Source organism: Cladophialophora yegresii (genome assembly GCF_000585515.1).
Source record: "Cladophialophora yegresii CBS 114405 chromosome Unknown aczIN-supercont1.6, whole genome shotgun sequence".
Classification (NCBI taxonomy): Eukaryota; Fungi; Ascomycota; class Eurotiomycetes; order Chaetothyriales; family Herpotrichiellaceae; genus Cladophialophora; species Cladophialophora yegresii.
The window spans coordinates 570,295-584,835 of NW_006913050.1; the positions used below are offsets into that span (position 1 = coordinate 570,295).

A 14,541-nucleotide genomic window follows, 5' to 3' on the forward strand; every position below is an offset into this window, starting at 1 on the left:
CGAAACTGCCGAGGACCAAACACCACCCAGGGCGGCTCAATTGGCCTCCTGAGGTCCGGCTCGTATATACTCGTAAAATATAGTGTCAAGAATCAACTCTGGCTGCTAGATACAATCCAGGGGCAGCAAAGCTTCGGCCGACGCGATGGCATTATCACCAAGCAATGGCAAAACCGTCCTGGTCACAGGCATCAACGGGTTCATCGGATCAACAATCGGGCTTCTGGTGCTGAGCAAGGGCTACACTCTCCGGGGCACAACAAGAAGGCTGGAAAGTGTCCGGAGCCTACTTGAGGGTCCATTCAAGCCATATGCAGATCGAGTCGCGATATTCGAGATTGCAGACATGACGGCGGCCGATGCGTACAAAGACGCCGTCTCTGGTAAGCAAGCAAAGCGATTACATTCATAGGATCCGAGGGCCCATCGGGGCGCATTTGCTGACTTTGCCCAGGCGTTCATGGGATTTTTCACGTTGCATCGCCCGTGGCTTTTGACCTGTGCACGTGGGATCAGGTGGTCGAGCCCGCCGTGCAGGGGACATTGTCTCTTCTCGAATCCGCACACCGGCACGCCGGTGGCCAGCTGCGCAGCGTTGTCGTCACCTCCTCCGGCACCACGGTGGTGACACCCGCGGAAGATGCACCGCCAGGCTACGTCTTCACGGAAAACGACCAGAATACTTGGGCCGTTCCGCTCGCGAAGTCGGTGCCTGCCGAATTTCCCAAGAGCAATATCGGACCGCTCATGTATTCGGCCTCGAAAGTCGCGGCCGAGCAGGCAATGTGGCAGTTCAGACAGGACCGGCGGCCAAGCTTCGCGATCTCCAGCGTCCATCCCTCCGTCGTGCTCGGCCCGTCGTTGAATCTCCCCAGGAATCCCCAGGATCTGAATGTGAGTCTGAAGCCAATCTACGACATCTACTCCGGCACCGAGTCAACGTATCCGCCTCCAATCGGGACGGCCTCATTTGTCGACGTGAGGGATGTCGCAGCCGTGCATTTGTGGGCACTGCAACATCCTGAAGTGGCGGACGGAGAGCGGTACATAGCATCCAGTGGATTCGCCCCAACGCAAGGCATGGTCGACGTGATGAGAGAACAATTTCCGCCTAATTCACGCACCGCCCCGGGAGAGCCCGGCAAAGGTTATGTCGAAGGCATTGATTATTGTGATAGGCGTGTGCCGGTGTGGTATCCCAAGGATAGGATTCAGATGTGTGGAACCAAAGCACACAAGGTCATGCAAATCCGCTGGAGAACGCTGGCTGAGACAATCCAAGACACGGTTCTCGCTTTCCAGGAGTTCTATGGCCAGAAAGCGGGCCAGAGCAAAGGAGAGACAGACCCTTGACACGGCCGTTGCAGACCGGACCGTGGGGAGGGGACATGCCGGGCTGGAAAGCAAACCAGCCGCTGCAACCGGCGCCGAGGCTCGGGTTCCATAGTACCACCTTGACGTCCTTCGCTTGAATTAATTATAGAATAGAACCGGCCCAGACAGAGCTGCGACTAGGAGGGACTTGGACTCTACCTGTTTTGACGTACGGCTTGTCGAACCCTGCAGGGACAAGGTGGAACAACATTGGACAGATAATGACTACGTTTGACATCGACGAGCGCCTTTTCGAGGACCTGAAAGGCAAAGTGGTAATAATCACGGGTACGGCCCCGCCATGTTCGACTACTCGCTCCATCTACTGTACAACGTCGAAGCTGATCCAACGGTTGACCAGGAGCAAGCAGCGGCATTGGCCTGGCCACTTTGAAGTTTTTGATTTCCCATGGGGCCCGAGCGGTTGCAGCGGATATCAATCCCCTTCCGCCAGACATTGAAGGGGCAGATTTCCGAAAGACGAACCTGACGTCCTGGGCGGAACAGGTGGCGTTGTTCGACGAAACCGTGAAAAGGTACGGTCGGATAGATATCGCGGTTCTCAACGCCGGGGTCGGTGAGATTGAGAACGTATTCGTCGACAACGTCGACGCCAATGGAGCCTTGGTGGAACCGGATTTCACAGTCCTCAAGGTCAACTTGATAGCCCCGATCGTGGGCACCAAGCTTGCGATTCATCACATGAGGAAGCAACCGGGCGGTGGGTCGATTGTCATTACTGGAAGCGGTAAAGGTATGGATGGGACACGGGCGTGAAGCCCGGCCTTCTGCAAAGTCGTGTGCTGACAGACTGAAACCACCAGCCTGGACGGGCGTCGGGGGCACGCCAATGTATGCTACCGCCAAACATGGGGTGAGTTGCACGTTCTGCCTCCTTTGCCCAAGGCCTACATAATCAGGAGCGCTCGCAACATTGGAGTTCAAAGGCGAAAGGCTAATTAATGCCTTTCCCATATCGCAGGTTCTTGGCCTTGTGCGGACCTTGGGCCCGGATCTGCGTCGAGTCAACGTGCGGATTAATCTGATGTGTCCTTTCTGGACCGACACGGGCATCATCCCGCCGGACTTGCTGGCCAAAAATGCCAGCGCGAAGCGATCAATGCAGCCTCCCAGCGCCTGTGCACGCGCAATTGCGCACTTGGGCATGGACCCGAGCTGCTCGGGCAAAGTCATCTATGTGGCGTCGTCAACGTACACAGACGTTGACGCGGGAGTGATGGCTACGCGCCCACTGTGGCTTGGGCAGCGGAATCACGAGGATCGCGTGGTATGGGAGGAAGATCCATCCAACGCCGAGTTCAGCACCCCGCTCTGATAAGCAATGCACATACTGTACATACTCAGCTCAGACTGCCGGGGAGCCCGCGGTCATCGCGGTATCCCTGGCCCGGAAATCCGGTGGGGGGAAAGTAGAGTGTAGTCAGCCGTCGAACGATGGATGGACCGAAGAAGCATTTCCTCGCTGACAAATCACCGGTCCGGTGGCTGTTGTATCATTAATCAAGAGAGGGTGAGGGACAGGCTTGCTGAGGAACAGGCTTGCACGGATGCCACAATAAAGAAGGTACCAAGTTCTATACATACACACCCACGGCTAGATGCATAACACGCCGGTCGAGTGAAATGTGAGCCGCGGTATTGGCCGAGCAGCGCTCGTGATGGGAGATAGATTCCTGGCATGTGGGACATCCTCGGCTGTCCTTCAAGGACTTTTTAGATGAGTATGATACAAGCACAGCATATTAACTGTGTTTCAAAGGGCCTTTCTTAGCCTGATATTCCGCCACTGTCGTCTAGCCTGACAGGTCGGGATTGAAACTTGTGCATCAATCTCCGTCGAATGCCCATCATGCCCAACGTTAAGATCGTCCACGTCCCCCACCTGGGCGGCATCGACGCCGCCTACCAGATGCCATTTCCCTTCCGGGCGGAAAAGCCGACTTTGGTCCTCGTTAATGCAATGACCACTTCGTCCGAGCTCTATCGACCACAGTTTGACGACTCTGGATTGAACGGCATGATGAACTTGATCGCCATCGAGCCGCTTGGACATGGTCAAACCCGTGCCAAGAGCGAGCACTTCACCTACTGGGATACGGCCATCATGAACCTGCAAGTGATGGACGCATTGGGGACTAAACGCGCGTTCGCTCTGGGTACGAGTCAAGGTGGATGGATAGTCGCGCGCATGGCATTGTTGGCACCCGAAAAAGTATGCAAGATTGCCTGATGTGTGAGTTATTTGGGTCCCTTTGATACTAATTCAGGTTGGTGTGCAAAGATCCAAGGCATCATCCCTCTTGGAACATCCATGGACTATGAGTCTCCAAGGTCGTTAGCCATGGGCAACTGGGACGGGCTCACGCAATGTGCGGCCAGTCGTGACGCCTTGACCTCGGCGGAGCCCACTCCCGATTTTCGTCTCGACGACAGCTACTCTAAACTGATGATGAAAGTTGGATTCGGGAAGGCTGCCACGCCCGAGCTGGAATCGTTTTGGACAAACGAGCTAAGTGTCAATTATGCCGGTGACGATGGCCGACGACGCTGCCGCATGTGCTGGATCAACCTGGGCGAGCGTGATGGCTTGCACGGGCGACTCCCAGATATCAAATGCCCGGTCTTGTGGCTACATGTACGCAAAGACTGACTTTGTCATCACGCTGGGTGGACTAACTTGTGCCAGGGGTCGGACGATGCCGCCTTCTCTGTGCGAAACGCCGAGGATGAAATCAAGATGTTTACCAATGCCAAAGTGGCAAGCTTGATAGTTATTCCTGGAGGTGCTCACTACCTCAGTGCCAGCCATCCGAAAGAGGTCCGCACAGCGGTCATGGAGTTTGTCGACAAGCACTTCCAGCGAGAATGAGTCTCCAAGGGCCAGTCTTGCTCAATCCGGAGGAAGTGATTGATTCCAGGGGTCTCCGGAGTACTCCGTACAGTTACGCAAGGCTGTATAATATTACGGGTGGGTCTGTAATGAGGTTGCCCAAGCGTTATTGGTCAACAGTCACGTGCTGCATCACGTGCGTAGCCCCCACGGCAGAGGACGCTGCCAGGCTCGGCCCCGTAAACAGCATCGGACCACTCTTTGCTCCTTTTCCTGGGGATAGAGTTTCCACAAAAGGGGGGGTTGTGGCTCGCACGTGGAACCTAGTTTGCTCCAGACTCGCTACTCCATACTCCACCGTTCTCAACCTCGGCTCCGCCATTCTCTGCACAGATAAAGTCATGCGGGCATGGGTAGAATGGGAGAAGGTCCCGCTGGGAACCATCGCCTCTCTGTGCTCAAGCTGCGGCCGAGGAATAGTTATCGGCTTGCGTTCTTCTGACATCCTCGACATCGAACTGTCCCAGGCTACCGTTGCATCCCACCCCAGTTTCCTGCCGGTCGAATGGCGATTCCCGCTCCCAGCTCGCCGCGGCCGAGCCAGTCGGCTGCTTCAACTCATGTGCCCGCAAAACCGAGAAAACGTGCTACGAAGGCGTGTAAGACGTGCCATGCCAGGAAAATCCGCTGTGACGCGACTTTGAAGTTGGGTTCAGGACCATGTTCGTACTGCTCATCACTCGGAACCGAATGTGTCGTGGAGAATGTACCTGCTGGGTGAATATGCTCTCCGCGTGAATGTCTCATGGTCGAACGCTTACTGACTCTTCCTACTGTGTCTCGGGAGACTGCAGACGGTCCAAAAAGCGCAAAATAGACGGCACGCAGCCGGAGTCCCGGCCGTGTGGTGCTGACCCTGTCGATACCCAATCGGACGAGCAACATGGCTCGTCCAAGAATGATGATGTCGCCGCTTCTTCTTCTTACCCACAACCAAGATCGGAGACACGCTCGCCGCATGAGGAGACGATGTCTCATCGGGCTCATCTGGGTTCGCTGCTATGTGTGGCAAGCGGACGTGACACGTCAAGGTCGCCGTCAACGCTTGAAGGTGGTCGCCAACCACCGGCTCGAACTGGAACTGACGAACCCCCAGCCTTGGACAAAGTATGGACCAGTCCGTTAGATTTCGTCGATGCCCTGGATGTGTCGAGCCCTTCGGCACAGACAATTCAACCGCCGGCAAGGCGCTCTGGCTCTGTGGCGAGGTCCAGCAGTAACAAACGCATCGTCTATGCGGACGATATACTTACAAACTCCATCTTGCCTCACATGACCGGCCATCGCTCGTTCAACGCATCTATACATCAAGGCCAAGATGATGGAGCTGTGGACACCAGCGACGTGGCACTGACACAGGTCACGATTGTTTCCCCGCGACCGCCTTCTGCAGACTGGTACGGTCGTCAATTGCAGCAGTCAACCAACAACCCTTTCTCCCACTTGGCAGTAGAGGATGTCGCATATGCTTGCAACGTGAAGCACATTTTGACGTTTCCACCTTTGGATGTCTGTGACATCCTGATGGCTTCTTTCGTGCGCCACTTTCTGCCAGCCTATCCCGTGGTGGACAGGATGCAACTACGGGATACTTACTCGAACTTTCGCCGTGGCACCATTCTCTCGCCCTTGCTTATGCACTCAATCTTCTTTGCAGCGTGTCAGTACACTCCTGAATGTACTCTTCAAAAGGCTGGGTTCAAGAAGAGGTCTATTGCACAAAGGTATTTCCACAGCCGGGCGACTCTGCTTTATTCATTGAATTGCGAAAAGGACCAGCTCGTACTGCTCCAGTCCCTCATTTTCATGAGCCCATGGTGGACAGACTATAGCGAGGAGAAAGATATTCGGTTTTGGACCACATGCGCCTGCAACCTAGCTTTCTCCATGGGCCTTCATAAAGCCATTCCTTCCACGTCCACGCCGCCCAGCCAGCGGCGGAGTCTGTGGCGGAGAATCTTCTGGACCCTTTTTGTAAGGACATATTTCAGCTCCATCTCCTCTCTGTCATTCCGCACATTTTTGCCTTTCCAGTGCTAACATGGCTGGCACAAAAAGATACGCGATCAAAATCTAGCTGTGGGTCTTGCTCGCCCACCGGTGATCAACCTCGACGACGTCGACGTCGAATCACTCTCCGAGACTGATTTTTACGAGTCCCAATATGAGGGAGTCGAACAAGGGACCGATGATTGTCCAGTCGACTTTTCCTTCTTCAATAGTATTCACTCGGCTTTCATGATGGATCTCATTATGCTCTCAAAGATCAGTATGTCGTCTATTCGCGCGGCTATCACACATTCTCCCCCGGCCTGCTTGCTTTCAAACCATGCAATTGCCCATACCCGACTTCCACACCGTTAGAACTGCCACACGTGGTCCTACGTACAAAGTAGTCGCTGACAGATACTAGTGTCCGAGGTTTTCAAATTGCGTAACGCACATCGAAAATGTGAGGGCGACCTCTTACCACGTCTTCTCTCTGTCAAGGACCGCCTGGAACAATCCGACCTTGCCTCTGAGCGTGCGTTTCGGCTCCTCCAACCCTCCGAAGACGTGTCCAAACAATTAATATGGCCGATCTCTGCCAAACTCAACCGACAGCGTGTTGTCACACTGATCTTGCGGGCCATCCACCGGGTGATGCTCGAACAAAACCTCGAGGTTACGCGCGATGTGACCGTTCAGCAAATCTGGGAAGGGATTGTTCGGAGCGCCGCGAAAATGATGACACTATACGAAGAGCTTCTGTCGTCAGACCTCCTGAAGTACGGTCATAGTTTCTTGTAAGTCGTGCGCTGTATCTGGGTCTCGTAAGGATCTATTTTTTGGGACTAGCCGTCGCTAACAAATGACCCGGGCTATCTTCCAAAGAAACACCTCCCTCTTCAGCACGCTCATCACCTACCTCGAGGAGGTGAAGAACAATCCGAAGGATTCACGCCGGACGCGCATCGCCGTCAACAAAATCCAACTCGGCCTGTTGGTGTTGACCGAGCAGCGCCAATACTGGAACGCGGCACGCTGGGCGTATTCCCTGTTCAAATTCTGCCTCGATCGAGATTTCAGCTTTCTTCGAAACCTGCCCCGGGTCTCTCGCTGGCATTCGCCGGAGCCTGGGGCGGAGACCGATGCCATGCCTACGTCGTCCGCTCCTGTGCCCCTTTCGGCACCCATCGAGGGACAGACCGACACAGATGAAGGGCAGGATGATCTGATTGATTTTAATCTGGGCGAAATGCCCCATTGGGACGCCTCGTTCTATGACTCGCATCAATGGTTTACGGATGCCTTCCCGGTTGGTCTGGACCAAGCATGGATCTACGAGACGACGGCTGCTGGAAAAGAGAATCGAGAGGTCCATCAAGCAGATGGCCATGTCGCTCCGTGAAAGATAGGGCTTTAATATAATATTCCCATGTACTTTTTAAAGGCGTTATGAGATCACCTCTCTGGCCCATAAAGAGTCTGCAGGGTCTCTCTCTAGATGATCCATTCGAGTTGACACACACATACGCGCGAGTCAATGCCCAGCCGTTTGCGGGCGACGAAGCAGATAGGAAGCATCGAGCTCCCCGAGTTTATTTCTGGACGGCATTCAACACACCATTGAGGCCTGGCTTCAAACCCCCCCGGTCCGCTCAGGCTCTTTCAGCTACCTAATTTTGCCGTCAGGAACTTGATCATAAGGTCCCAACCGCGACGGGTCACTTCGACCGCTTGGCCGTTGAAAGTCATGAAACCATGGCAGGCCCCGGGCACGAACTTCACGATCGCTTCGTTTCCCGCCAACTGCCACCGCCAGGCCATCAGGACGGTGTCATCCAGCAGCCCGTCCTTGGTGCCGACTATAAACAAGGCAGGGACCAGACCGTCGAGCTTGTCATATGCAGGTGACATGGTGGGAGCCTTTCTTTGATCAGGCTGCAGCCCCGGGATATAGGCGTGCAGAAAGTTCTCGGCGTCCTCATGGCTCAAGATCGGGACCTCCGACGGGCCGAGCTCTCTCAGAGACGGCAAGGCTGAGAGATCGAAATTGCCGTAGCTCAAGACCACGCCCTTGATATGGGACAGGGCACCGCGTCGTTTCAGGTGGAGGAGCACAAGAGCCGACAAGGTTGCGCCCGCAGACTTTTCTCATCCGTTAGTACAGTAGACCGTTATTACTTCATCGATCGATGATATGTTCGCTCATTGGGTTCTAGTCAGGCCTACCTCGCCACCGATGAAACTCAACTCACCGCGCCACTACAGGAGACAAGGTGTGAGCGAAGAGCACTTTAGTCCTGGACTCGATTCCGGGGGAGATGCTTTATCTTCACCTTTTCTCGCGCGTGCTTCACGAGCCATTCCGCAACGGTGCAGCAGTCCTCCAGGGCAGCGGGATAAGGATGCTCCGGCGCAAGGCGATAGTCGACCGAGACCACGACCAGCGATAAAGAGTGGCAGATCTCGGCGAGCAGGAGATCTTGACTGTATGTATCCCAAGGCCATAAAACGTTACATCTGCTGCCCTTGACTCCCATGGATTCAGGGGATTGATTGACTCACTCGCTTGCCGAACCGAGCACGTAGCCTCCACCGTGAATGTGGTAGAATACTCCCCGTGGCTCTTGACTTGGAGGGCGGAATACGCGACACTTGATGGCCGGTCCGTGTTCAGACGTCACGGTCATGTCTTCTGCTGCTCCATCGAGGCGGACGGACGCTGGGAAAGGCGTCTGTCCTGCAGCTCGATGCCGACGATACTCGGCAGCTCCACACTGGCTGACCGTTAGTTTGTTGGGAGCCCACAAAGGTCATGTCGACGAGCGAGAATGAGTCGCATGTCATGTTCCATACCGTCCACCACTTTGTATCTTCCTGTCCCAGTTGAATCAGACGGTCATTTAGCAATGTCGTGCGTGTTGATGTTTCTTCGGGATCAAACGCGGCGAGGTTCAGAGACAAATCAGATGTCAATGGCCTACTACCTCCATCACCTCCATTGAACGTGCTTTCAACCATCTTTGTGACTTGCTGGAGCGTGGCCAAAGACCTGATCAGAAAGACGACGATGAACTTTCCGTGAGAGACGCGACGATGATCGGGTGGTAGGAACGAGGAAATACGTGACCACATTCAGCCCGCAATATTTTCTCAACTACACTCTTTGCCATTCGCGGTCAAAACGAACTGATGGAGAGATGAGTCGGCCAAGCTCAGGTGCGCCTCTCATGCGTCCCCTTCCGCTCGCATACGCCGTCCTCAGGTGAAGCGGTCGGTCGGCTGGCTGGCTGGCGCAATGAGCCGCGCTCATCAAACGTCGCCGTGGGCGGCTAAGTCAAACATGAATTGGGGCCGCGGCACGGCCATTGTTCACCAGGCTGGAAGTTGCCGCGGCAGCTGGGCTTTTTGCCCATGAGCCAAGCATTGCTGCGCAACTCGGCCGATGTATTGAAGAGCATGCATATCTTATTTCTCATTTCTCTGTTGTCGGTCAAGAGGGCGAGAAGACGCTATAATTAGTCAACGGCGTCGCTTTCTTTCGCTTCCCAACTGAGAGACACTCAGATCCAGCTACCCACCCGTGGGACTTACTTCGAACTCACTTCAAGATGTCTCCTGGAAAGGACGGCGAAGGCTTCGTCATGGGAACTGGTTCCCGATCAGATCCGCAGTACGACAGCCACGGATGGAGGATCCAGGATGAGCGAGGCTACAGGATCATCGAGGAGCACTTTGGAGCACGCCGAAAGTTGCGGGTCATCCACATCGGCGCGGGGGCGTCGGGCATTTGTTTTTCAAAGTTCGCCCGGGACCGGCTGGAGAATGTCGAGTTTCAGGTTTACGAAAAGAACGACGATATAGGCGGTACGTGGCTCGAAAACAGGTATTGTAATTTATCTAATCGCCCAGCAAGCTCAGAATCCGAATGGTACACTAATCTATAGGTGCGCGTGTGTGTGGCCACAGGTACCCGGGATGCGCCTGTGACATTCCTTCTGTCTGCTACCAGTTCACGTGGGATCGGAATCCCGAGTGGTCGCATTATTATTCGGAGTCCCCCGAGATCTGGAGGTATTTCAAGAGTGTCGTTGAAAGGCACGATCTCATGAAGCATATCAAGCTTCGTCACAAGATCATCGCAGCCAAGTGGGAGGAGCAGGAAGGCCTTTGGCATGTGCGGATTCGCGATGAGGAGCAGGATCGCGAATTCACCGACACGTGCAACGTTATTGTCAACGGCGGTGGAATCTTAAAGTGGGTCGAGTCCTATTGATATCCCGATGATCTGATGGCGAAAGCTAAACGTGTTATTGCCCCAGCAATTGGAAGTGGCCCGATATCGCCGGCCTTCACTCGTTCCAGGGCGTGCTGCAACACAGCGCACATTATACCGAGGGGCTCGATCTCAAGGGCAAAAGAGTCGCTGTCATTGGGACTGGCAGCAGCGGGATCCAAATTGTGGCAAAGATTGCCTCAGAAGTGGAGCATCTCTACACATGGGTTCGATCACCGACTTGGATCACCGCCGGCTTTGCGCAAAAGTTCGCCTCCAATGGCGGTGGTAACTTTGAATGTAGGACATATCCTTACAGGTTTGACGGATCTCGCTGGCTGACCATGATAATCAGATACTCCCACCCAGAAGCAGCTCTTCAAGGAGAACCCAAAGCTGTACCTCAAGTACTCCAAGATGATTGAATCCGAGCTGAACCAACGGTTCAAGTTCATTCTGAAGAACACGCCCGAGTCCAGGGCAGCTAAAGAAGTAAGTGTCTTCCAAGGGCGGATTAAAAAAAGGCCGTGCTTTGATTAACGGTTTGGACTGCAGTACGCAACAGCCGAGATGAAGCAGAAACTCGCAAACAACCCGGAATTGATGGAGAAGATGATACCCAAAGACTTTGACGTAGGCTGTCGAAGACCAACTGTAAGTGTGCTCTTCTGCTACGGCGGGCAGTGCATGATCTGTCTTTGGTGCTTGACTTCTGACTATACGCCGTGATACAGCCGGGGAACGGATTTTTAGAAGCGTTGAACCAGGAAAATGTCACCGTCTTCACGAAGCTCATGGCGACCGTGACGCCGAAAGGGTTCATCGACCATACAGGCCAAGAACATGAAGTCGACATCATAATCTGCGCGACAGGGTGCGTACACACACACACTCACACACACACTCTCTCTCTCTACCCCTCTCTCTCTGTCCGCCATGTACCTGCAGTGTCTTCTGCTGATGCTGACTGACATAACTTCATGCGCGCAGATTCGATACGACGTGGATCCCCAGATTCCCAGTCGAGGCCAACGGGACCACTCTGGCCAAACTCTGGCGCGATGAAGCGCCGTCCTACATCTCCGTGGCTCCTCCAAGCAGTACGTTTTCTCGCAAAAGTGTTGAATATCTGACCTTTGGTCCCGTTACTGACACGTGACCGTCAAACAGTCCCTAACTACTATATGATGGGCGGACCGTACGGACCGCTGGGCCACGGCTCTTTCCTACCCATCCTCGAGACCTTGGCTCGGTACATTATCCAGATCATCGACAAGATGCAGACGGACCGGATCAAGGCCCTCACGCCCAGGACCGAAGCCATCGCGCAGTTCAAGCAGCATGCAGACCTCTTCCTTCAGAGAACGGCATGGGTCTCCGGGTGCAGCAGCTGGTTCAAACAGGGACGCGTCGACGGCCCCTTGCCGATGTTCTCCGGGAGTCGCCTGACGTACCTCAACATCCTGGAGAAGCCGCGGTTCGAACACTACCAGATCGAGTATTGTAATGAACTCAACATGTTCGAGTTTCTCGGGGACGGCTTCGATGTTCGCGAGTTCGATGGCCGGGACCTGTCCTACTATCTCGGACTCATCGACGGAGAGGACGTCCAGATCAATCTGGAGGCTGAACTGTCTACCGAGATGGCATCACTAGTTCCTCAGGCATCAGACACGTCGAAAGTGGACGAGTGACTATAGACAAGACGATCGACACAAGAACAGAGGGTATAGACCTGCTAGATAGATTACTTACTGTAGCGACCAAGGTGGACCAAGATTAACCGAGAAGACTGTTTGCAAGCAAGGTTGTCGTGGCCGATGAGCCCTCATCCAATGACCGATTCAGGTTCGATCCACGTCTGGCCGCGAGCGACTTCTGGACCTGCGCCATTGCGAGCAACCTCATATCATCTTCTTTGTTGCCCTCCATGCCTACCTTGTCATATTGAATCTCGTGACTTTCTTACCACGGCACTCCGTGTCAACAACCGTAGCACTAGTAGACACGTCCAAGTAGAGGAGCATAACAGGGACCGGGACTCTCCTTGATTTCGTGATTACAATGGAGAAGGGTCCTCCTCTCTTGAATTTCAATCCGAGGACACGAGAGACGAGCACCGTCTAGTCACCAGTCCAAGAGTGGGGGGAAGTGGCGTCTTCGAGGTACCAGATAGTCTGAATTGCATTCGTGGCACCGACACGACTATGTGAAGAAACTGCTGGCAGAGGTGCGCATGCAGCACAGAGAGTGGTGACAAGCCAGGCAACGGGTGCCGCGACGTGCCTGCGAGTAGGGAGATGGTTTTATCCACCGTGTCGAAAGGTTCGAGTATCGTAGACCTTCGCGATTGTCGTACTCGAAAAGTGTAGGTAGGCCCGCGAGCTCTATGAGCATTTCACGTCCGAGGAGTTCTCGGGGGCTCTCGATCCCCTTGTCGACATCAAAGCCACAATTTGTACAAAGTAAGCATGACGTCGTCGAGTCAAGCCAAAAGTTCACAGCACTGAGATCGCCACGAGTAGCTGGGCGTGGTGGGTGCTCTTGTTTCTGTACTGCTGTACGCATACATAGTACTCCGTAGTACTCGTACTCCTGGCTACGCGCACGAGTACTTCATAAGAGTGCTCATACTGGACGAGCAACTCCAGTGTGAAGCGCTAGCAAAATACGGCAGAGCCCTGAAAGACCTCCAGAACATCCTCGCCAGTGACAGTCTCGCGCTGGAGGAACAAACTCTGGCGAGTGGCATGATTCTGAGGATTTTTGAGGCTTGTCACCCCACGTATAGTATGATTTTCCTGCGGCTAATGTGGAATGCATAGGCGATGGAACCGTCGGGAGGTAATGTTTGTGGGTGGGCAAGCCATGTCGAAGGTATATTAAGGCTATTCCAGCTTCGAGGTCCGGAAGTGCATGTCGCTGAACTGAGTCACCGTCTGTTCTTGGGCTTTCGACCCACTGCGGTAAGTGTCTTCAAGAAGACTCCATAATCGGGGGGCAAACAGCAGCTCATTGAACCCTTCCCAGATCATCCACGCCCTGGCTCTACGCAAGCCGACGTACCTAGCGGAGCCAGATTGGCTGATGATACCGTGGGCCAGGCAGTCCAGGACGGATTTCAACTATCTGCTAGACACCATGGCGCAAATTCCGATCTTCATTGACCAGACGGAGCGGGTCCACAAAGTCGCCCAGTCCGACATGTTTGTTGCAAAGAGATCGGAGCTTCTGGAACAGGGATGGGAACTACACCTCCAACTTAAAGATTGGTATCATGCACTTACAAGAAGGGTTTCCGAGCCGCTCTACGTCGAGTAGCCCTCCTCGCTCTCCTGGCCCAACCCAGCACCCACGGACCCTGAAGAAGAAAATGGGTGTCCGACATTCCTACACTTTCAAACATTCCAGATCGCACGGATGCATCTCTTCTACTGGACGGCACTGCTCTTGCTGTATGATTACATCCTAAGAACAATACCCCCTTCTCTGGGTCCAACCAAGCTTGATTCTGCCTCTTCCTGTTCCTCCATCTATCCGACCATCCTTCCCATGACCGACAAGGCCGCGATTCAGAGACAAGCTTTGGATATCGCGACACTGGTTGCACAATCAACAGCGTTTCTCCTTTCGGAAGAGCAGTGCCTCCTGTCGGAAGAGATGCATATTCCCGGACTGCTGAATACATTGTTCCCCTTGCGGACCGCGATACATGTGTTTTCAAGTGCACAACAACGTGGGATGGAGGCGTGGTGACGCTCCATGTTCGACGGGCTCGCCCAACGAGGCTATCCCTTTGGGCAGATTCTGTATGGTTGGGAATGGGACGATATACCGGTATTTCTGTCTGGGTTTCTCCATCTTAGGAGCATAACCTTGCTACCTCGTACACTGTTCATATACCTTGATTCCATGATGACTGTCTCTTCAAAGTCCTTGTGCTATGCAACATTGTGCCAGTCTATGGAAGAACCCCCAGATGGGTAGATGGGGC

General features: G+C 54.1%; 7 protein-coding genes across 7 annotated transcripts; 6 read left to right on the top strand and 1 right to left on the bottom strand.

The window, feature by feature from the left end:
• Window positions 1-145: 145 nt before the first annotated feature.
• A1O7_08207 (uncharacterized protein) lies at window positions 146-1,353 on the top strand (the record flags this gene model as incomplete). Its single annotated transcript, XM_007762200.1, has 2 exons — window positions 146-383; window positions 455-1,353. 2 exons carry the CDS (start codon window positions 146-148, stop codon window positions 1,351-1,353), a joined length of 1,137 nt encoding a protein of 378 aa, XP_007760390.1.
• A 242-nt stretch (window positions 1,354-1,595) lies between these two features.
• On the top strand, window positions 1,596-2,710 carry A1O7_08208 (uncharacterized protein; the record flags this gene model as incomplete). The annotated part of the gene is made up of 4 exons (XM_007762201.1): window positions 1,596-1,662; window positions 1,736-2,128; window positions 2,199-2,248; window positions 2,357-2,710. 4 exons carry the CDS (start codon window positions 1,596-1,598, stop codon window positions 2,708-2,710), a joined length of 864 nt encoding a protein of 287 aa, XP_007760391.1.
• Window positions 2,711-3,244: 534 nt separating this feature from the next.
• On the top strand, window positions 3,245-4,264 carry A1O7_08209 (microsomal epoxide hydrolase; the record flags this gene model as incomplete). The annotated part of the gene is made up of 3 exons (XM_007762202.1): window positions 3,245-3,607; window positions 3,677-4,030; window positions 4,082-4,264. The coding sequence occupies 3 exons, from the start codon at window positions 3,245-3,247 to the stop codon at window positions 4,262-4,264; spliced, it is 900 nt and encodes a 299-aa protein (XP_007760392.1).
• Window positions 4,265-5,254: 990 nt separating this feature from the next.
• On the top strand, window positions 5,255-7,676 carry A1O7_08210 (uncharacterized protein; the record flags this gene model as incomplete). Its single annotated transcript, XM_007762203.1, has 4 exons — window positions 5,255-6,259; window positions 6,344-6,554; window positions 6,699-7,071; window positions 7,178-7,676. 4 exons carry the CDS (start codon window positions 5,255-5,257, stop codon window positions 7,674-7,676), a joined length of 2,088 nt encoding a protein of 695 aa, XP_007760393.1.
• Window positions 7,677-7,936: 260 nt separating this feature from the next.
• A1O7_08211 (uncharacterized protein) lies at window positions 7,937-9,292 on the bottom strand (the record flags this gene model as incomplete). Its single annotated transcript, XM_007762204.1, has 5 exons — window positions 7,937-8,416; window positions 8,501-8,533; window positions 8,608-8,758; window positions 8,837-9,048; window positions 9,128-9,292. The coding sequence occupies 5 exons, from the start codon at window positions 9,290-9,292 to the stop codon at window positions 7,937-7,939; spliced, it is 1,041 nt and encodes a 346-aa protein (XP_007760394.1).
• Window positions 9,293-9,882: 590 nt separating this feature from the next.
• Window positions 9,883-12,241, top strand: A1O7_08212 (uncharacterized protein; the record flags this gene model as incomplete). The annotated part of the gene is made up of 8 exons (XM_007762205.1): window positions 9,883-10,157; window positions 10,241-10,528; window positions 10,594-10,847; window positions 10,903-11,039; window positions 11,103-11,201; window positions 11,282-11,421; window positions 11,538-11,647; window positions 11,718-12,241. 8 exons carry the CDS (start codon window positions 9,883-9,885, stop codon window positions 12,239-12,241), a joined length of 1,827 nt encoding a protein of 608 aa, XP_007760395.1.
• Window positions 12,242-13,688: 1,447 nt separating this feature from the next.
• On the top strand, window positions 13,689-13,868 carry A1O7_08213 (uncharacterized protein; the record flags this gene model as incomplete). Its single annotated transcript, XM_007762206.1, has 1 exon — window positions 13,689-13,868. The coding sequence occupies one exon, from the start codon at window positions 13,689-13,691 to the stop codon at window positions 13,866-13,868; it is 180 nt and encodes a 59-aa protein (XP_007760396.1).
• Between the last annotated feature and the right edge of the window lie 673 nt (window positions 13,869-14,541).